This window comes from Gallus gallus, chromosome Z (assembly GCF_016699485.2).
Source record: "Gallus gallus isolate bGalGal1 chromosome Z, bGalGal1.mat.broiler.GRCg7b, whole genome shotgun sequence".
NCBI lineage: Eukaryota > Metazoa > Chordata > Aves > Galliformes > Phasianidae > Gallus > Gallus gallus.
The window spans coordinates 16,356,011-16,378,490 of NC_052572.1; the positions used below are offsets into that span (position 1 = coordinate 16,356,011).

The 22,480-nt window shown below is 37.9% G+C and overlaps 1 protein-coding gene across 1 annotated transcript in view; it reads left to right on the forward strand.

The window, feature by feature from the left end:
- The window catches only part of ITGA1 (integrin subunit alpha 1), a 76,315-nt gene that overhangs the window by 44,329 nt on the left and 9,506 nt on the right, over positions 1-22,480 (forward strand). Inside the window, exons 10-25 of the mRNA NM_205069.2 lie at positions 1,387-1,460; positions 2,986-3,130; positions 5,262-5,404; positions 6,813-6,956; positions 8,190-8,444; positions 8,878-9,008; positions 11,964-12,127; positions 12,286-12,422; positions 13,400-13,510; positions 14,449-14,534; positions 14,739-14,874; positions 15,569-15,649; positions 19,230-19,306; positions 20,021-20,110; positions 21,058-21,160; positions 22,001-22,114. Coding sequence (NP_990400.2) covers positions 1,387-1,460; positions 2,986-3,130; positions 5,262-5,404; positions 6,813-6,956; positions 8,190-8,444; positions 8,878-9,008; positions 11,964-12,127; positions 12,286-12,422; positions 13,400-13,510; positions 14,449-14,534; positions 14,739-14,874; positions 15,569-15,649; positions 19,230-19,306; positions 20,021-20,110; positions 21,058-21,160; positions 22,001-22,114 — 1,991 coding nt within the window. The remainder of the gene's footprint in view (positions 1-1,386; positions 1,461-2,985; positions 3,131-5,261; positions 5,405-6,812; positions 6,957-8,189; positions 8,445-8,877; positions 9,009-11,963; positions 12,128-12,285; positions 12,423-13,399; positions 13,511-14,448; positions 14,535-14,738; positions 14,875-15,568; positions 15,650-19,229; positions 19,307-20,020; positions 20,111-21,057; positions 21,161-22,000; positions 22,115-22,480) is intronic.

Sequence of the window (22,480 nt, forward strand, 5' to 3'; positions counted from 1 at the left end):
ATGGCATGTACTTCTCATTTTAACAGCATTTTTATGTTTTATCCAATCTGTAGGCAGGCACAAATGTTTTTTCACAAAACATCCTTTATTAGACACTTGGCAGTTAGAAACTCAGTGGAAAGTTAGAGTGGGGGCCATTATCTAAGCAGAATTCAGAAGTGCACATATTAACAGAACTAGCATTGTCTTCTGCCTGAAGCTATGAGAGTCCTGTCTTTCTCAGCTCATTAACGAGCATCCTTTGTTGCATGATTAATGCTGTCACTGAAAAATATTGTTTATCAGCAAATGGGCAACTTAAAATCTTTATACTCAAACAGAACCAAATTTTTCTCAGACGTAGCAAAGCAGTTACATCTTGTGAAACACACTGGCCCGTGTTTGTATGTTGAACATTTTGTGTTTGAGATCATGTCTGCTTACTATGGCTAGTCATAAATCCCAGCAATTAGCAAAGACACACAAGTGAGCAGTCTTTGTGGTTTAGCTGCTGAGTAGCAGAAGTTCAGTATTATTTAGTAGTCCTGATGCCTGAAATTTGTGCAGCCATAGCTTGCTATGCCCTCAGTCTCATTCACTCTGTTTGAGGTTTGCCTCAGTGCTCAGCTGGTAGCAAATTATCAGCTCTTCCTGGACAAGCCTCAAAACACAGATCATAGTTCCTTTCTGATGCCTGTTACCATGTCATGCTCTCAAGGAGAAATCAATGTGCAGAATATAGTTACCTCACTTGTGATGCTTATGTACCTGAGAGCAAAACAACCCGCTGAGGGCCCACCAGTTTAGTACGTAGCATGTGACTACCTGAAAAGAAATTAACAGTACTGCTAAATCACATCATACCTATTTTATTCAGTCACTTAAGAGAAATAGAAACTTTTTCATTTGAATTTCTGGGAAGAATTATTGTTCCCAAGCCCTTCCCTAACGCTTATGAATCTTGGATGGTTGAGATTTTCCTATGTTGTTTTTAAACAAAGGTTCATACAAACATCAAGTGTTTTTCATTTAAAGTTCTACCAGCTGCCTACAAATTTTTAGTTGCTTGAATACGAGGCTGGGGTTACATGGATGTATTTTATTGTTCGCTTAGCTCAAGTGGAAAATGGCTTAACCATATTAATCAAACATTCCAAACATATTTAACATCAGCCTGAGGTCAAATCTCAGTTTTGGCCCAGAAGTATTACTTGGACAAGTTCTGAGACATGATCTTAAAATGGAAATAGTTTCTTTCACTTAATGATAGCATTTAACACAAACCTTAATTTCTGTATTTATTGTGAAAATCTATTGCAAGCTATATTTACAGAATAGTCTTGTTAATTATGTTATCCTTTACTATCATGCAAGCATTTTCATTACACATCTTTTTTTGTTTAATAGCAACAACAGATCAGCAAGCAGCTTCATTTGAAATGGAAATGTCACAGGCTGGTTTCAGTGCTCATTACTCCCAGGTAAACAAGCTGTCTGAAAAGAGAAGTTAGTTTACAAAGTAGATTTTTGTTGGTAATGTCACAAATTTTGAATGAGCATTCAGAATTCTTTCTGTAGCCCTGCTACTTGTTTGCTGTTGGATACTTTCACATTTCCTTTAATCCATTATTTTGTAAGATGTACACGAAGAAGGATTTTAAACAATGGGAGAAAATAAGAGTTTTAATCACACTAATTTTAAATGTAATGCTCCCATAGTATTTTTCTACCAGGGAAATATTCTACAATGTGTTAACTGTAAAACTGTTATCTATAAATACTAACATACAAATATTAATAAATGTTAATATACATTTTTTATTGTATTGATAAAATTTAGATAGAAGATACATATGTAATGAATATTTCTGTAATGAATATGGCCTGAATTATTAGTAACAGAACACACTGTTAGCTCTATTAATATATTGCATACCTCAATTCTCAGGGGTTAAATATTTCTGAAATGGGATGTCAAAATTCCTGGGAATATTTGTTAGTAGAAGAAATAACTTCCTGCATATGTTATTTATTTTTGAAAATCAGAAAATACCTATGCTTGATGTACACAAATTAAATGGAAATTTAGCATGAGATCAAAGGAACTGGAAAGAGTTAAACTTTAAAGATGTGAGAAAGTAGTGACAGTTGAAAAGAGCACATAAGGAAAGTAATTTAACTGAGCAGATTTTGAGTGATCCAAGACAAACTGACATGCATAGGAAAACCTTTTATACCGCTTTGTTTACAACTCAGCTTATCACTGGTAAAACAAAGAATAACAGACCTTCAGCAGGATTTATCATAAATACTTCACTGCAGAAATACTCTGTGTCCATTTTTTACTGTGTGCTATGAAACTGTACATTATCCTTCAAATGCTGTACTTCACCTTACTTGCAGGTATTATCCCTATGGAGAGCCTAGGGAAGATTTATAGAATTATCTATTTGGTAGAGCGTATCATTGAAGTTTCCGTAAAACTGAACTGCTGTCATCAGAGCCTGACTTTAGTAGTGGGTCCTCAGTTCTTGTTATGTTGACAAACTCAGAGTATCTGATGTCTCTTTTATCAAGAAGACGGTGTTCATACCTTCTGGTGAAGCATTTACCCTTGACAAAAGGCACTTTTTAAATACAGATTCAGCAGAGCAGAGAACATTTCAACTTTCTAAAAGTTCATCTGTGGACTGCATTTGGATGTACTTCCTGAGTAGCTTTGCTAAATCTTTCATCTTTCTATCTTGTGCGTCATGATGGGCTAAACTTGCAGGAGCTATATTTCAACCTGTTACTTTTCCTGAATGGTCAGTGTTTTTTTAATTGTTTGTGTTTTTATCAAAGAGTGTGAGACATCTCCTAATTTGGGGGCTATAGTATTTTAAGAAAAGCAGCGCTAAATCTGATGCACACACAGAAAGCATTGCCCAGCTAAGCACTGTGGTGAATGAAAGTCTAAAAAAAGGTTCACATAGAGAATAGGCTTTTTGTTTTTCTCTGCACAAGGATTGGGTTATGCTTGGAGCAGTTGGAGCATATGACTGGAATGGCACAGTGGTCATGGTGAAGGACAGTGATATTTCGATACCAAGTAATGACACTTTTCGTGACAGACATTCAGAAAAAATTGAACCCCTTGCGGCCTACCTAGGTAAGAAAATTAGCCCATATTGTAACATTTTTAATAAACACTCTTGCAAGTCTCATTTACAAATATTCTCCAATTTCTTACATTCAGAGAGTCTAGGAAATTTTATAATTTATAAACATGTCTGCTATGTGATTTTTTTTGTTGTTGTTCTTTAAAAAGCAATCAGTCAAATAGTCCGAAGAGTTGTAGCCCTAATTGTATCTGGACTTTTCTCCAATGGAGATCACTAATATGTTCAGAGATCTCAAAGATTCCCCTTGCACTCTTCTCAAGCTTTTCTCTGCCTTCAAAAAAAGCTTTATATAATTTCCATCTAAATCTTCTTTGCTTAAAATTAAGCTGTTTTCTTTCATTTAGTGGGCAATATCAAGAGCTTACCACTATCCTCCTTATAGTAATGTGTTATATATTGACAAGCTATTGTTTTTCTTTCAGGCATGTCTACAAAAGGCATCTCCGTTGCCTTGTTCACTCCTCTGGGTTCTTCTTTCTACACCTCCTGGTTCTTTTTGCTCTCTCTTACCTTCTCTCATTTCATCCACATCTTCACTAATGAAAAGAATCATTTAATCTTTTCCCCTGAACACGTTTTTTCTTTATTTATGGACTTCCATTAACTTTTTTTTATTATCTCCAATTCAGGCCTATTCACCAGAATACTTGCAATTTTACTACAAATTTTATTTATCCTCCAATGTTATTAGTCTTCACTCAAGTTGTTAAACTGTCACAAATACTAAACAAAGCTAGGTTCAAAATGCAATCAGACCAGGACACAATCATTTTGACAGCCAATGTCAACTGTTCTTTTCAACCAGCTACTGTGATCAATGGTTCTATGTCTGGGTGGAGGCCCATCACAAGTGGTGTCCCTCAGTGATCAATCTTCAATATCTTTATCAGTGACATAGATGATGGCATGGAGCGCACCCTCAGCAAGTTTGTGGATGACACCAAGTTGAGTGGTGTGGTTGATACACTGGAGGGAAGGGAAGCCAGCCAGAGGGACCTGGGTAGACTGGAGAAGTGGGCCCACGTGAACCTAATGAGGTTCAAAAAGACCAAGTGCAGGGTGCTGCACTTGGACCAGGACAATCCCAGTTATTAATACAGACTGGGGGATGAACCCCTTGAGAGCAGAGAAGGACTCACGGGTCCTAGTGGATGAGAAGCTGGACATGAGCCATCAGTGTGTGCTTGCAGCCTAGAAAGCCAATCATATCCTGGGCTGCATTAAAAGAGGTGTGGCCAGCATGGAGAGGGAGTTGATTGTCCCCCTCTACTCAGCTCTTGTGAAGCCCCAACCTTCTTTTCTAGAAAGATGGACTAGGCCCCTGTTCAAGCCTGGAGCCCCTACCACAAGAAAGATACAGACCTCTTGGAATGGGTCCAGAGGAGGGCCACTAGGATGATCAAAGGGCTGGAGCACCTCTCCTATGAAGAAAGGTTGAGGGAAATAGGCTTGTTTAGTTTGGAGAAGAGAAGGCTCTGGGGAGACCTCATTGTGGCCTTCCAGTATTTGAAGGGAGCATACGAACAGGAGGGGGAACGGCTGTTTACGTAGATAGATAACGATAGGAGAATGGTTTTAAACTAAGACACGGGAGATTTAGGTTAGATATTTACAGGAAGTTTTTCACACAGAGGGTGGTGACGCACTGGAGCAGGTTGCCCAAAGAGGTTGTGGATGCTCTATCTCTGAAGGCGTTCAAGGCCAGGCTGGATGTGGCTCTGGGCAGCCTGGTCTAGTGGTTGTCAACTAGATGTTCTTTAAGGGCCTTTTCAACCCAAGCCATTCTATGACTCTATGATGATGGTCTATTTGCAGGTTATTCCCCTTATACCATCATCCTCTTACACTACCTAAGGATAGCAAACTGTACAATATAAAAATTCTGCTGTAGACTTACCAGCCTGTGATCAAGTTTGATGACATACTGATGCTCATGACTCTGAGCCTGTAGACAAATATGCCTTCAGCCCTTTCAATTTGACTCTGCTATTGTTCTTTAGTATAATTAAGAGTAAGCATCTGCTTGTAGAGCCAGGTCTTAGAAAGCCTCTGAATCACAGCAAGTATTTCTGATGCATTCTGTATGTATGGCATCATGAATTCTTTTCTGCTTTGTAGGCTATACTGTAAATTCAGCATTGACACCTGGAGGTGTGCTGTACATAGCAGGGCAGCCACGATACAATCATACCGGTCAAGTCATCATTTATAAAATGGAAGGAAGAGAGGTGAAAGTACTTCAGAGGTTAAAAGGAGAACAAGTAAGTATGCAGTTGTGATTAACATAGGAGATGAATATGGCATTACGATGGAAATAATGTTTTTAAATGAGAAAACTCGGTTGCCAAAGAGCCAAATAGAACCATAAGTTATGAAAGATTACAAGATCAGAAACAAAAGTTAGGTAAATGCTCTGGTCTATTATGTAGCAGGAAGTAGAACAGTCAGAGACCCTTGGAAATCTACTGTATGTAGGGTAAACCTTTGCTGATGTAAAAGTGGTTATAGCCATCTCTGGACTGGCAGTGTTTTATTCACTGCCTGGAAAAGATGTTATTGGCAAGAAACAGATGTGATAAACAGCATTCTGTGAGGGAGAATGAGTTCGTATAGCATGAAATATTGAATAGTTTATCATTACATTGAGTAGCAGCTGTTCCTTCAGAAAAAAAAATAACACATAATTGTATAATTACAGAAGGTAGTATAATACCATGAAATACCTGCCAATGCTAGTCTCTCTAGGCTGCAGTACAATCTTTGATCAGGACAAATCAGGTTATGTGATTTTCATCTTCTGTAGCTGGCATCTGCATCTGAGCTAATCAGTCTTGCAGACTTTTAGAGTCAACGAAGAAAAGTGGGTTTTTTTAAGGTTTGGGTGATATGGCCCATCTGAGGCCAACATCCAGCCTAGAAAGGACCACTGTTCATGTTGAGTGTAAAGGAAACAATGGGTGTCTAGCTTAACTGTAGAGTAATGTTAGATTCATCCCACACCTTGTGCCTAGACTATGAATATATCACTTTGGAAATAGGTAGAACAAGGGAGAATCGTTTTAAAATAAAGAGAGGAAATTTAAATTAGATATTGGGAGGAGCTTTTTCACTCAGAAGGTGGTGAGGCACTGAAATAAGCTTTGCTCAGGAGACAGTCAAAGCCAGGTTGGAGGGGGTCCTGGGCAATCTGATGTGGTGGGTGGCACTCCTGCCCACAGCAGAAGGTTGGAACTGTGTGATCTTGGATTTCTTGGAAGGTTTCTTCCAATCCAAATTATTCTATGATCTCATTTTTTTCCCTTGGCAAGCCTAAGACCATCAGTTTTCCTCTTTCTATTTATTACTGTTGTGACTAGCTTCCCCAGGACAATTCTATTCAAACTCTCTCTCCTGAGTCCCCTTAGCAAGTAAGAGGTTCCATCTGTCCTTTTCAAGTCCAACAAATTTGGATGAATCATACTTAAGCAAAAATCTAACAAGGAACCTTAAAGCAGAAAACAACCTTCTATGGCAAACTGACCAAAAGGGTCTTCTAGATGGCAAAGAAAATGTCTTCATAATGGTGACTTATAGCATTGCTGTAAGCAGCTGTAAAATAGGTCTTGGAATCAGAATTGTTGCATGATGCTGCTGACTCTACCTCTGATTTCTACCTTTATGTTCCTGCAGATTGGCTCATACTTTGGCGGTGTTATTACCACAATTGACATAAACAGAGACTCATTTACAGACCTTCTCCTTGTTGGAGCTCCTACATATATGGGAACTGAAAAAGAGGAACAAGGGAAAGTGTATGTGTACGCTCTGAACAAGGTAAGGATTACATTTGTTGACCATTTATTTTAATGACATATGATAATTTGAGCTGGGAAGAATGATGGGTTGAAAGACAGAGAAACATGTTGTGGATAGCAGAGAGTGTACTACTAATTATTTTTGAATACTTTCTTCTCAAACTTATGTTTTTCACTTTTACTCTAGTAGAGTATTTTGTATAGATAAACACTATTCTCTAAACTGCAACAAGGCATAGATGGAAATTTACGAGGTTAATTTTTCTACCCTAATTTTCTTTCTGTTGTCATGCATTAGGAAGAAGTAGGGCTCATCCATCCTAAAAATGTCCATTCCCCTGTTTTTGTGACTCCTCAACTTAGATTTAAGTCCCATACATTCAACAGCTTTTTAAGGTGTCACAACTAGATTAAGGAGTATTTCAGATACACTCGATTTTATTCAATTGATAAGTCCCTCTTTCCCAGTTTCTATATATAACTTTTTTCTTCTTTTCCTTTCTTTTAGTCCAACATTAATGCATATTGTTATAACAGTTATTACAATAGGTCCTAGAAATAATGATCTCTTGAAAAGCCATGGCAGGAAAAGGGCCTAAAGAGAATGGACCTATTTGATGAATAGCTCTTCTAGTTTCTACATGTGTGCTGCCAACAACAGATTGATGGTGAATAACATTGGCTAGAAAACAAGAATTCAATGTCCTCTAATTACAAGTGCTTGAAATTTGTTTTTCCTGTTGTTACTTTCATCCATCTTCAAACAAAGGAGGCGCAGCAACGGCTTGTTTGTACTCATTAAATTCCTAGGGCTGAGCTCTTGAAAAGATTGACTACATATTATGCTGTATGTGTGGTTTTGGTCTAGGATTCATGCACACTGCATACTGTTGGCCAGAAGAGTACATGTGAGGGCATGGAGTTTGTGTGTGCTGAGGATACAATTCAATCTATGTAAGAGAAATGCATTATTCTGTTGAGGAATGACAGTATTGCCATCTGTGATTCCTCTGAAACTTAGCTTACTTCTCAAATTAAGAGACTGCAGGAATGAGGGAGCAAGACTGTCTTTCACACCCCTTAAAAATGTTATAGTTACAGAATCGGTTTCTACAGTGCGCTCAATCATTTCAAATAGTATATAATTGTTTCATTTAACTCATCAGTTTGCCTTCTGTACAGGAGCTCTCTAAAACGTGCGTTGCTAAAATGTTTGTGGAAATCCACTAACTCTAAATCTGTCCATTCACAGACAAAGTTTGAGTATCAGATGAGTCTTGAACCTATAAAACAAACGTGCTGCTCACCGTTAAAACATGACACCTGCAAAGTTCTTAAGAATGAACCCTGCGGAGCACGCTTTGGGACTGCAATTGCTGCAGTGAAGGACCTCAACCTTGATGGATATAATGACATTGTAATAGGATCTCCCTTAGAGGATGATCATCGGGGAGCTGTTTATATTTATCATGGCCATGGCAACACAATCAGTAAAAAATATACACAGGTATGAGGTAAAACTTTACAGATTGGCAGTTCCTGTAAGTCTGTGTAGGACAGTCCTCATTTCCGCATGTCTTTCCAACATAGAATCAAATTGTGACTTCACCTGTCATGATAATTTCTTTTTTAAAATAGTCGGTACTTTTAAGCTTGGTCTGATTTAACCAAATTTGACTCTAATATTGTTAGAAGATATATTTGCATGTTTTTATTAGAAACCTCCTGGTATATTCTGTACAGCCAGAAAAGTAGATACTTTGTAATTCTGAATATTTATAGCATATTTGTCACCATGGTAACCTTTTTAGGAGTACTGTAAAGAAAATTTAATAGATTTAAAGAGTTTAAAAGCCATCTAACTGCCAGCAAACGTGCGTTGCATGTTCCTAAGAAATCCATCAGTCTGCACTGTATAAATTTCTTAATGCTTTTCACAGCGTATTGCATCCGGTGGAGATGGGGAGAAAGTGAAATTTTTTGGCCAGTCTGTGCATGGAGAAATGGATTTAAATGATGACGGTCTGATTGATGTCACTATTGGAGGCCTTGGTGGAGCTGCCCTCTTCTGGTAAGGATACTCACAGCAGCTGTCAGGCTAGAAAATAAACATTTATCTTGTGATACCTACATAACTTGGTTGCACTACAGTTTGGGCTGTTTTGAGAATACTGATTTTATACCAGTTTCATCTCATACTTTGACATTGGATGTGACCATATTTGCATGTGTCTCTGGAAGTAGTATAAAATGTACTATAGATAATAATAGATAATAGTAATGAATATAGGAATGTTTTAAGGTCTTCACATTTGGTGATTGCTATCCTCATAGATCATATTCAGAATAGAAACTGATTCCACTTGTGGAACAAAGTAAAATAAGGGAGTTGGGAGAAAGCATTTTCTTTTATACTGTATATTGTTTTATTAGCAATTTGAAGGATATGTTCAAATGTAAGGGAATCACTAAGACAGTGCAACTCATTTGACCTCCTACTAATTAAACTCTAGCTTGACTCCCTGCAAAAGAAACTTAGAAAAAAATCTGGTGAATAGTGAACTTGTTTTTTTGACAAAAGATCACAATTCTAATGGAATAATGAGCAGTGTATATTGAAGGAAGAGAAAAATGCCAGTAATATAAATAAATGAGATAACATTTAATCTCTCATTTCTAAAGCACAGCTAAAGCTATTTCACAATTCTCTCTCTGCTAAGGCAATTGCTAGGGCAGCTCCCTGTCCTGTTGCCCCTCTAACTTACCATCTGGTTTGTCAGGTCTTGCTTACCATCCTCAAACTGCCAGATTTCTTTGCATTCATCTGCTGACTTGCCTTTATAAAAGCTCCACTAGACTGCACCTTTGCTGGCTTTCTCCACTATTTCACCTTTTAGCAAAAATGTGTACAACATAGGAATGTAACACAAATCACCTAAAAGCTATAGATATTCTGAGAATTTCTTCCGTTTCACAGCTTATAGAAGACTCCTTAGCAAAGTCATTTTTCTGGTTCTGTTTTCCTGACTTCTAATTTTTGCTAACACAGGCGAATATCACAGAAACTTTTAATCTTCTTTAAACACATTCGATTATACTGTTCTACACTCCATTCCTCCTCTGCCTTTTTCCATGTTGTATTATCTTCCCTCAGTGCTCTGTAAAGTTAATAGGACAACTTTCAGTACAGAAAAGAATGAATCAAAGTCTTTGTAGTATCAGGATACGATTAGTATTAATTACAATATAGTATAACTTCAGACTTTAAGAGTTATGACCTACATTACCCCACAAAAAACAAAATTAGAAGTTATATTTGATATAATAACATTTCATGATTAATATTTTCTGTCTTCAATTTTGCTGACATTTCCCAACTTTTATCTAGAATAACGTCTGTTAAGTTCTTTGTTCTTATAAAAGCTGGAATCTTCCATAATCAGTCTTTTCTACAGTAGTACACAGAATACCCAATATTCACATTAAGACAGTAAAGATTTGTCCCAGGGAGAACTGCTGTGTTTTGTAAGTTTGTCATCATTTTGTTGCAATGGATATCTAATCTATTTTAAGTCTTGGTAGAAAGAATCTTTCTCTCTTCCTATTTGGCTTTCAATGCTTACAGCAGCTTTTGTTTATTTATATTACTGTAATTTATTGTTCTGTCAGCACTGGATTGAATTCACCAGTTTGTGTGGGAACATCAAAAGACTCTTTTCCAAAGATTCCTTGAAATATGTTTTTGATGAACAGGGATGACACATAAATTCCACTTATTCTCAGTGAATTGTATAGTCCAGGGTGATAAATGCTCCATGGACAGGTCAGCATTGCTTAGCCAGTTCTTACAACCATCATTAAGTGTGAGGTAAAGGAAAAATTTTCTTAAAATTCTTTAATGTAGATTTCAATTAATATTGTTGCTACGTAGGAGAGTATGCATGGGAGGCTAGCATACTTCTTCATATGGAAGAGTTTGGCTTTCTCTTTGGGCAGGAGTAGCACTGGCTGAGCAGTCCCACTGTTCTCCTCCCACGTGTTTGCGTAGCCGTACAATGAACTAGCCCAGGATCTCATCCAGCTGGAACAAAAGTCACCCGGTTCCCTCTCACCCTTTATTTTCCTTGTTCATTTTTTAACTTCGACCTGCTACTCCATCTGGTCGCCATGCAGCTGCATCAAAGCTTTTGTTGTTTTAAGTGACCCAGGGTGCATGCAGGATGGGGAAGAGGAAAGGCAGAGCTTGTCTAGCAAGGGATGACCATAAGGAGGAAGTAAGAGCAAGAACTTCCCACGCTGCTCTTCTCACGGCCTGAGACCTCCTGCCCTTTTCCTTCCTGCCACCTAACTCTTTTATACAATTCTTGCCACCTCTACATTTTCTGGATACAGGGTTTACCTGCTTCTTCACTGTCATGTCAAATCACAAATCTTGGGGGAAAAAAAAAAAGCTATTCTGCCATTTTCTCCTGATTTACTACACTGGCATATTCCATCTTGAGGCCAAGAATGAACAGATCCAGAGCAAAGGTAGAGACATTGCCAGGGAGTGGGGCAAGGGGGTGTTAAAAGTGGGAAAAAATGATAGCAAATCCCAGCCTGTTTATCTACCCACAAAATGAAAAATGACACACTACCCTCTAGCCCTTGTGTAATAATTTGTTTGCCTGACGTTGCCCCTAAGAATCAGTCTGGGTCTTCAGTCTCTTCTGAAGTAGAATCAGCTATTTAGAGCTGCTTAAATGCTTTTTTGAGATGCTTCCTTTCATCTGGTATCCAGTCTGAAACAAGTACAGGCAGCACTATGGAGAAACCCTGTGACCATTTTCTCTTTAATATGTTGCTTATTGATAATATGTAGTAAATGTATAGTTAATTATTTATTTAGACTATAATATGTATTTCAGTGTTCAGTGTTGCAAATTTTATATCTTCATTCTTAAGAATTAAAAAAAAAAAATTGCTGATATTATCTTCAAGGGGCTTCCTCTAACATTTTCTTTTGTTTCGTTTTATTTTTGTTAAGGTCTCGTGATGTGGCTGAAGTAAATGTTTCTATGCAGTTTATGCCCAAAAGTATCAATATCCAACAGCAAAACTGTCAAATAAACAAAAGAAAAACAATATGCATAAATGCCACAATTTGTTTTAAGACCAGACTAAAGTCAAAGGAAGACATATTTGAATCCAGTAAGTAGGAAACCTCTGAGATATGTTACAAAAATGTTATACACACATTAGTTTATTTCTCCAAAAATTGAATGCAATTCTCTTTTTTAGAAGAGAGTGTAAAAAAGAATGTCTGAAGGTAAAATCATAGAGAATATTAATCTCAACTTCCTTTGCAGGTCTACAGTACTGGATTACTCTTGATGCGCAAAGACAAATATCTCGAAGCTTGTTCACAGAAACTCATGAGAGGAAAATGCAAAAAAATATAACTATCAAAGGGTCAGAATGTATTAAACATAACTTCTACATGTTGGCAAGTAAATCATTTAAAGTGGCTGTTTTTCTCTAGTTGACACTGTAATAATCCAGATGTATTCCATTAATTGTAAATTGGACCAGAATTCATCCTAAAACTGTGCATGAAATGCATTTACTGTTTAGATATTTGTATGTGCACGTAGATGCAAACTATTTACTTTTTTAAATGCTCTGTTTACATTTGTCTCTTTAGTATGGCTCTGTCTTAGAAAAGAGCACAGTATGTTTAAGTTGAATTAAGCAACTATCATAGTTAATAGTTTTGGCACATTCAGAACTGCAGGAGCGCATGGGCTGTAAGTTTAATTTGATTACTGGTGCAGTTTCTTCTAATAAAACAGTAATCAAAAACTCCCAAATTGGGTTTGGAAATAGAGAATACTAATTGACTGTAAAAGCAGAAATGTAATTAGCGACTACGGGAATGAAATTACCCAGATTATAACTAATGTGCAGAGTGAATTGAGTGTTTATTACAAGCTCCCCACATTTTAAATGTTTAGCAACTTCACAGCTGTAGCGTAATTCAGAACTACTGATAAATGGCAGCTAATGTTTGCTTGAGTATGCAGTATTTCTTAGCAGCAACCTCAGTTTGACTTCAGCGAAGATGACACCAGTGTTGTTTGTCTTACTGATCCCTTAAGCACAACTGAAAAGGAAAGTCTACCAGCTGACGTTTCTGAGATATTCTTAAATGAAACTGTGGTGGAAACTCTCTTGCTGTGTGACATTTTTATGACAACGACATACACAGAATAATTAGTTGTTATTTATAAGGATTGGCTAGCACATTAAATGCATTATCTTCAATTGCAAGTATTCAGATATTTCTCTAGTGAGGATGGTGATAGTGTGACTGAAAAATATTTTATCTCAGCCTTCTTGTTTGTTTTTTTTCTATCCTCCTTAAATAGCTTAGATATTAAAGTGAATGTGCATCATAGCAATATTATTTTCTTTATCTTGTAGGACAAGCCTGACTTTCAGGACTCTGTAAAGGTTTTGCTGGAGTTCAATTTCTCTGATCCAGAGAGTGGACCTGTTCTTGACAGCAACCTGCCAAATTCAATATCTGAATATGTAAGTCAGCAAGATTCTGTATTAATAAGCAAAATATTTAAAGTAAAACTCATATCCCACACAAGACCTGAAAGCATTGTTAAAAGAGAGACAGTTTTTAAGCCCATCCAGTAGATGTGTCCTTTAAATATCTGTTTAAAGTGTGAAGAACTCAATCCAATGTGTTTGGGAACCAGTCTAGGAATCCCTAGCTTTAAAGACATCCAGAGTTAAATGAAGATAGGGAGCAATTGTACTGTCTTTTTTTTTTTTTTTTTTTTTTTTCCTTTGGCAGGGAAATATTGGTTGTATATCTTAGTGGTTCTTGGCATCATTTGTGCTTTTCCTTTTGCTTATTTTTCTAACTTAGATGAATCACTTAAATATCCTCATCATTCCCTTATATGTTTCACCTGACACTTTGAAGAATCATCACAGGTTCATAGAATGGCTTAGGTTGGAGGAAATCTTAAAGATCATCTAGATCCAATCCCCCTGCTCTAAGCAGAGCTGCCCCCCTCCAGCTCAGGCTGCCTAGAGCCCCATCCAGTCTAGCCTTGAGCAACTTCAGGGATGGAGCACCCACAGCTTCTCTGAGCAGCCTGTGCAAGTGCTTCACCTGCTCACAGTGAAGAATTTCTTCCTTATATATAACTTAGATTTACCTCTTTTAATTAAAAGCCATTTCCCCTGGTCCTATCACTATCAGATCATGTGAAAAGTTGATTCCCTTCCTGTTTATTAGCTCCCTTCAAATACTAGAATGCTGCAATTAAGTCTCCCCATAGTCTTCTCTTCTGCAAGCTAATACTGACATGTTAAACTGTTTAATATTAGAGAATACTTTTTTGAATGTCTGTCAGGAGATCTTATATAAGATTAGATGAAGATTTAAAATGCAAGTATTTGATTTTAATAATCAATATAATAAAACTGAGAATAAAATACTATTGTTGCAGATTCCTTTCACAAAAGATTGTGGAGCCAAAAATAAATGCATTTCAGATCTTGCTCTGAATGTAAAAGCAAGCATAGCTGGAGACAGGTAACTACACTGGGTTTATTGTATTGCTTGATAACTGTACAAAATTTGAATGTATAATATAAAATCTTTAATATGATAAGTTAATGCTGTACCATGATTTCCAAAACAGAAACAATGGAGTCTGGACACTAAAAGATATTTCTTTTTATTCTTAAGAATATATTCAAAAGTTAAGATGTCCAACAATCATACTTTATTTTACAGCTCTTCTCCATTCATTGTCAAGTCACGCAATGATAGGTTCACCATCCAGCTCTCTATCAAGAACAAAAAAGACAGTGCCTATAATACCAGAGCTTTGGTTCAGTATTCTCCAAATATTATTTTTGCTGGCATTGAGGTAGGAAATTTTCACATTCATCACATTTATCATAATTTATATTGCTACGGAGATCTAAGGAAGCCTTTGTATTAAGACTTAATTTCACTGCCCTAACATCATCTTGACTGATTTCAAAAGATTCTCTGGAAGTACCATCCTTACTTGTACTTCTGAAGGGATGTATTTGTTTTGGCTTAAGCCAACTTTGCTGGACCATCGGTAAATGGCTTATGGGTTTCACAGTGTCACTGTGACAGTAAGCAGCAGCATCCCAGATAAATGCCAGAACCATCAAACACCACTTCAGATATATCTGAATATATAGATAGTATATGTATAATATATACCTATCTATGCAGAAATTCCTCATTATTTACCAGAATGTCTCCTGTCACTCCAGTATACTCCTTTGGCATAGAAGCACTCTCTTTGTAGCTTTGCAGATTAGTGCCTTCCTTAATCCAGCCTCAGACAGCATCTCCAAAGCAGCTGTGTTTCTGCACGCCCCTCTGCTGCCATCTGTCATACAGCAACAAAATGCAATGGAAAATTGGCAGAAAGGTTCAACCTCTACTTCCATCCCACTCACACACTATGAGCCAACATAATAAAATAGGAACCTTTACTTTTGCAGCAGCCTTTGAATATATATGCTTAGTTCGAATTTAAAGAGTTTATGAATGATAATGATTTCACTTTCTTCTTTATTTAGGATATACAGAAAGATAGTTGTGAGTCTAATCACAACATCACCTGTAAAGTGGGATATCCATTTCTAAAACCTGAAGAAGAGGTAAATAGTTTTCCTACCTTAAAGACTTAATTCTTTCATGTTGTCCTAAGGCCCAGGCATTTGTTTTGAATTTTTTTTTTTGTCTGGAGTTCACCCAAAAACTGTCCATCCCAAGCTATCCTCAATGTAAATTTCTTATCACTCACCCTTGTGGCCAAATCAATGCACTGAGGCAAACAGGAAAAAATCAGATTTTTGTACCTGCAGAGACAGCTGAGGTATGTGATGAGGTAAAAAGTGTATATACACTTCCATCAGTCATACTAACAGAAGGCAAGTGGCATGCCTGACTAGAAGGGTCTGTTTCTAAACACATAGAATATTGCTTCAGAAATGTTATAGAAAATACACACTAATAAGATGTTATAGAATCATCATAGAATCACAGAATGGTTTGAGTTGGAAGAGATCTTTAAGATCATCTAGTTCCAATCCCCCTGCTCTAAGCAGAGCTGCCTCCCACCAGCTCAGGCTGCCCAAGGCCCCATCCAACCTGGCCCTGAGCTCCTCCAGGGATGGGGCACCCACAGCTTCTCTGAGCAACCTGTTCCACTGCCTCACCACACTCGTGAAGAGTTTCTTCCTAACATATAACCTAGTTTTACCTCTTTTAGTTTAAAGCCGTTTCCCCTGGTCCTATCACTATAAGATCATGTAAAAAGTAGGTCTCCCTCCTGCATATAGGATCTTTTCAAGTACTGGAAGGTTACAATGAAGTCTCTCCCCAGAGCTTTCTCTTTTCCAAGCTAAACAATCCCAGCTCCCTCAAATTTTCTTCATTGGTGAGGTGCTCCAGCCCTCTGATCATCTTCATGGCCCTCCACTAAACCTGCTCCAACAGCTCTACATCCTTCTTGTGCTGGTGGTGCCATACTCCAGATGAGTTCTTACAAGGACAGAACAGAGGGAAACAATCACCACCCTCTCCTTACTGGCCGCTTCTCTTCTGATGCAGGCCAGTACAGTGTTGGCCTTCCAGGCTGCAAGCACATACTGCTGGCTTACATCCAGCTTTTTGTCCACCATGACCCCCAAGTCCTTCTCTGCAGGGGTATTGAGAATAACTCTCAATGAGTTATTCTCCCAGTCTCTACTCATATCTGTGACAACCCCTATTCAAGTCCTACACCCCACACTTGGCCTTGCTGGGCCTTATTCTGTTCACATGCAACCACTTTTCAAGCCTGTCCACGTCCCTTTGGATTGCAATACCTCCCCTTTATTGTATCAGCTCGACCACGTACCACTTATCTTGGTGTTGTCTGCAAACCTGCTGAAGTTGCCCTCAATTCCACTGCCTATGTGGGATCTATGATAACTACTTTGAAGAGCACTGATGCTAAGATGTACACTTGGGAGACACTGCTCATTACCAGCCTCCACCTGAATACAGAGTTGTTGACCTCTGACTACAGCCATCCAGTCAACTCCTTATCCACCAGATAGTCCACCCCTCAAATCCATATTTCTCCAATTTAAAGATGAAGATGTGGTATTAGATCATACATGTCAAAGGTCTTCCACAAGTCCAAGTGCGCAACAGCAGTTGCCATTCCTTTTTCTACTCATGCCATCTCTCCATCACAGAAGGCCCCCACATTGGTCAGGCATAATCTGCCCTTGCTGAAGCCATGCTGGCTGTCTCAAATGTACCTCCTTATCTCACATGTGCCTTAACATGTCTTCCAGGAGAATCTGCTCCATGATCTTCCCAGGCACAGCGAGGAGGATTACCAGACTGTAGTTTCCTCAGTCTTCCTTTCTTCCTGTCTTAAAAATGAGAGTGATGTTTACCATTTTCCAGTCACCAGGGAAGACTTCACCTTCTAGCTATGACCTGTCTAATATGATGGAGAATGTCCTTGTAGCCTCATCAACCATTTCTTTCAGGACCCCAGGATTCACATTACCAGCTGCATATACTTAGAATCATAGAATCGCCAAGGTTGCAAAGGACACCTAAGATCATCCAGTTCAACTGTCCACCTATCACCAATATTTTCCACTGAAAAATGCCCCTCAGTACAACATCTAAACATTTCTTGAGCAGCTCCAGCATCGATGACTCCACCACTCCCCTGAGCAGCCCATTCCAGTGAACAGCCACTCTCTCAGAGAAGTATTTCTTAACATCCAAGCTGAATTTCCCCTAGTGCAACTTGAGGCCATTCCCTCTAGTCATTGTCACACGGGAGAAGAGGCCATCCCCCACCTTACCACAACCCCCCTTCAGGTGGCTGTAGAGAACAATAAAGTCACCCAAGCCTCCTCTTCTCCAGACTTAAAAATCCCAGTTCCCTCAGTAGCTCCTCATAAGACTTGTGCTCCAGACCCCTCACCAGCTTCATTACCCTTCTCTGAACACACCCTAGGGCCTCAATGTCTTTCTTTAGTAAGGGGCCCAAAACTGATCACAGTACTCCAGTTACAGCCTCACCAGTGCTGAGTACAGAGGGATGATCCCTTCCTGGCTTCTGCTGGCAACACTGTTTCTGATCCAAGCCAGGATACCATTGGCCTTCTTGGCTATGTGGGCACACTGCTGGCTCATGTTCAGCTGAGCGTCAGCCAATTCCCCAAGATCTGCTTCCTTTATGCAGTCTTCCAGCCACTCTGTCCCACACTTGTACTGTTGCCTGGAGTTGCTGTGGCCAAAGTACGGGACCCCACACTTGGACTTGCTGAACTTCATCCCACTGACCTCAACCCAGCTTTTACACTTCTACACATTCAGCCTCATGAGGCTATCTTAGACTTGCTGTGCTCACCTGACTGCCACCTAGGGATTCATGGACAAGAGTACCTGTTATTGCCGAATCTGTTGTTGCCAGTTCTCCTTCCTCATCTATCAGAGGGACTGCATGCTCTTTTGCCTGTCTTTTCTGAGCAATGTACCTGTAGAATCCCTTGTCATTTTTCACATAACTTCCCAAGTTCAGTTCCATCTGCCCTGTGGCTTTCCTAATCCCATCTTCGCATGTCCAATGGCATCTTTGTATTCCTCCCAGGCCATCCGTCCCTGTTTTCACTACCTGTACTTTTTCTTCTTACCTTTCAGTCTGACCAGCAGGTCCTTGTTCAGCCATGCTGGTTTCCTGCCTCCTCTGCTTGTTTTCTTATACAGAGAGATGGAGAGCAAGTTTTCTCTTAGAAAGGTTTGCTTAAAGAACTGCCTGCTCTCTTCTGTTCTTATGTCCCTAAGGACAGTTTCCTAGCAGATATCATCCAATAATTCCTTAAGAAGACAGAAGTTTGCTCTCCTGAAGTTTATATAACTATGTCTTTCTAATATTCTGTGGGATAAGACTGACTGAGGCTTCTTGGCTCTAAAAATTTTGAGGCTACTGTTTAATAAGTGATAACTTCTAGATTTCTCTCTGTGTTGGAGGAAAATTTAAAAATAAAAAATAAAAAAAAATCCTTCATAAAAAAAATGTTAAGGTATGAATAAGGATCCCATAGATAAAAGTAGCATAATTTTACTCATTTTTCTTCAGCTCGAACTTGATTAATGAGTTTTTCTTTCCTTTTTTATTTTTATTTTTATTTTTACATATGTACACTATATTTCTCCAAACAGATTTCCTTCAAAATATCATTCCAATTCAATGCATCATATCTTCTGGAAAATGCCACTGTTGATGTATATGCTACAAGGTTAGTTTCAATCTTTGCTTGTTTACACTGTAATTTTTTTAGAATGCTTTACAACTAACTGTTTTCATGGAAAAACAAGAATGTATTTTTGAAATGTAGAACTGGCTGAATAACCTATAGAGCAGGCAGCTTTACAGATGTACTTGGTCCTGCAGTAGACTGAGTAGTCTAAATAAAAAGTTGTTTGTCTCTTAATCCTGTGAGCCACAAGTGAGTCAGAACCCACAGTAGTTTTACCTTCAGAAAAGGTTTATTCTCCTACAAACTTGCCATACGTGTTATCATAAATTGCAGTTTATCAAAAATGTCTTGCCCTCAAGGAGCAAGGAAATTAAGGATGTTTTCTGTGATAGAACTGAATGAGTCAGAGATGAACATTCCTTCAGTGTTTGCTCTTCCTGCAAAATACAGAGATGGTGTGAAAATAATGGTCCTTATTCGTTCAATTTCCATCCAGCCAGCAATTTGTAATTTCAACAAAGATGCATCTCTGAGCTATGTCTAGTTCAGGACTTTTTTTTTTTTTTTTTTTTTCTGGAAATAGTCTTCTGAACTTTATTTAGAAGATAGTAATTGACTGGAAATGGATGGTAGGTTTTCACAACAGGAACTGTGTGTATTCCGATTTCTTTGTACATCTTGCCCCCTAGTTGCCCTCTTACACGTGCTGATGAGTATCACAGTCTGACGTGAGTGGCATATGTTTTATTCTAGTGACAGTGAAGAACCACCTGAGACCTTGAGAGACAACAGAGGACAAGTTACAATTCCTGTAAAATACGAAGTAGGATTAATATTTGTAAGGTATTCATGCTTCATTGTGCTTCTGTTTATTAGCACAGTAAATAGCAGGTGTTCAAATAGAATATAACATTATTTTGTTTTTGAGTTCTGCTCAGTATCTATAAATGACAACTTCCGGTCTCATGAAAATGAAGCACAAGCTTCACTGAAAAGAGCAGTCATGTGAAGTGATAAGTGACAGTGACTACTACATTTTGCTATAGCTCCTCTGTATCAATTTAGATTTGATTTGCAGTTTGCAAGTACAACTGCAGCTTTTGGTGATCCTTGTTCTTGCCCAATGCTCTTGTTCAAAGGCATTTCAGGTACAAAAGAAAGGAAACAAGGACAAACACATATCAAATCATATCACTGTAATATTGTGAGGTGTAGTGTTTGATTTCCAGCTTCAAAAATTAGCCATAATTTTATATTTACAAGGGTTTGTTTTTATCACTTCTAGGATTGACTTTAATGCAGATCTTATACTATACTTTCAGAAACAGCTGGAATTCAGTTAAATTCCATCCCTGAAAAACATAATCAATATTATCAGTAGAATACAGGGCACGGTGTACTTGTGTAAATAATTAAATTATTTATGTGCATTTCAAGTGTTCAAATCCATCCTTCTCTAGACAAATTTAAAGCAATCCTTTGTTCTCTCTTTTATATGAACACTACCCATTTCACATGGCAGTACTCTCACAATAAGGAATTGCACAGGCAATATTTGTTCACTTCATTGTTTTTACTGAGCACAGCATTTGAAATGTATGTGACAACAAGAGAGCACTACTCTGAAAAGGAAGAATTGTTTTCAGTGGAAGCAGAATTACGCTTTCATTTGCAAGACTAGCCCTGTAGGATTAACAAAATAATGAAAATACCTATATGATTATCTCACTTAGAGTTTTCATGAAGTTTTTGTTCTTACTGTATGTGTGTTTTTGTTTTTTAACCTGCAGTGTTTTCAAAGAGCACCATGTTATAATTGCTGCAAATGAAACCATTCCTACTGCTATTAACACAACAGAGCAGATTGGGGATGAAGTTACTTTACATTATAGGGTAAGAAAAAATAAAACTTTTTTTTTTTCATTTAATTTGGTCATTTAAAGTGATAGCTTTAATTTATGGAGTATGTGAAACTTTTGACAATGTTTAAAACTTATTTTCTTGCTTGCTTTGGAATAAGTTGAGTCAGAAGTTTTCAGAATGGTCCATTTGCTGTGCAATTCAAGTGTATTTTAGAGATACTGCACATGCAAGTAAATGAGAACTTGGCCTTTGGCCATTACAGTTTAGAATAGATATTTCCAAAATCCAGCCAGCTTTGAGAAAAGGTGAATGCTGTGATCTGGGAACACTGTCTTCTTAATGGAATGCATACTGCAAATCACAATCTCTCAGAAAATATATATATACAGGAGTAGAAGCCCAGCCTCAAGTTGCAGTTCCTCTGAATTTAGATATCACGAGAGCATCCTTGTTTCCCAGTGTCAAATCCAAAGTCGAACAAGGATTCTGCACCTAATCAACGTAAAAGTCTCTGAATCAACTTTGTCTATAAAAAACAAGCCATAGAAAAGGTCTTGCTTTCACTAGGCAGCAGCAGCAGCAAAAGTTTTATGTTTTTTAGGCCATCTACACCTCTTATTCTTCAAGCTTAAATCCAGTAACCCTGAGTTTTCATGGAAACTTTTTTAGGTATCATTCATCTCATTTCAAAATCCTTGCTTTTAAAATGTAAAAGAGCTGATGGACTGCAGACCATGCCATTTGTGGTCTCGTAAACATAACTCATCTCTGCAAGCAGCTTACTACCAAATGGGAAAAAAGTAAAAAAAATACAATCAAATATCAATAAAATAAGAAGGTACTAATCAAAATATTTTTTCATTTTTATAGATTGAAAAGGGTGAACATTTTCCAATGCCAAATCTCACGCTGCAAATCCTGTATCCTGATGTAACAACAGCCAAAAACACTCTTCTCTACATTACGACATTGTCACATTCCCAAGTAAGAAGGCAATTTGTATTTTTATTATTATTATTTTTACTGTTAACTTTGAAACTTTTTTCCTGTGAAGAAGTGCAGACATTTGGGGTTATGTGTTGCTTCATAGCCTACATTGCTTCAGTCTAAAAGATAAGATGCTGGTGTTTTAATAATATGTGAAGATGTTCAGAGGAAGACAGACAAGAATTACTAGGAGGAAATGAACAAGTTTAAAACAGCTTTGAACAATAATTGGAGTATAGAAATGTTGATTTGGTATATTGCCAAGTGCTGAGAAGTTCAGTTTGGGATACAGGGGACAAAACTCTCTTTCTTAGTTCCGGCTACTGAGCCTCTGATTGTCTTCATAGTTAGCAGTGCTTCTTG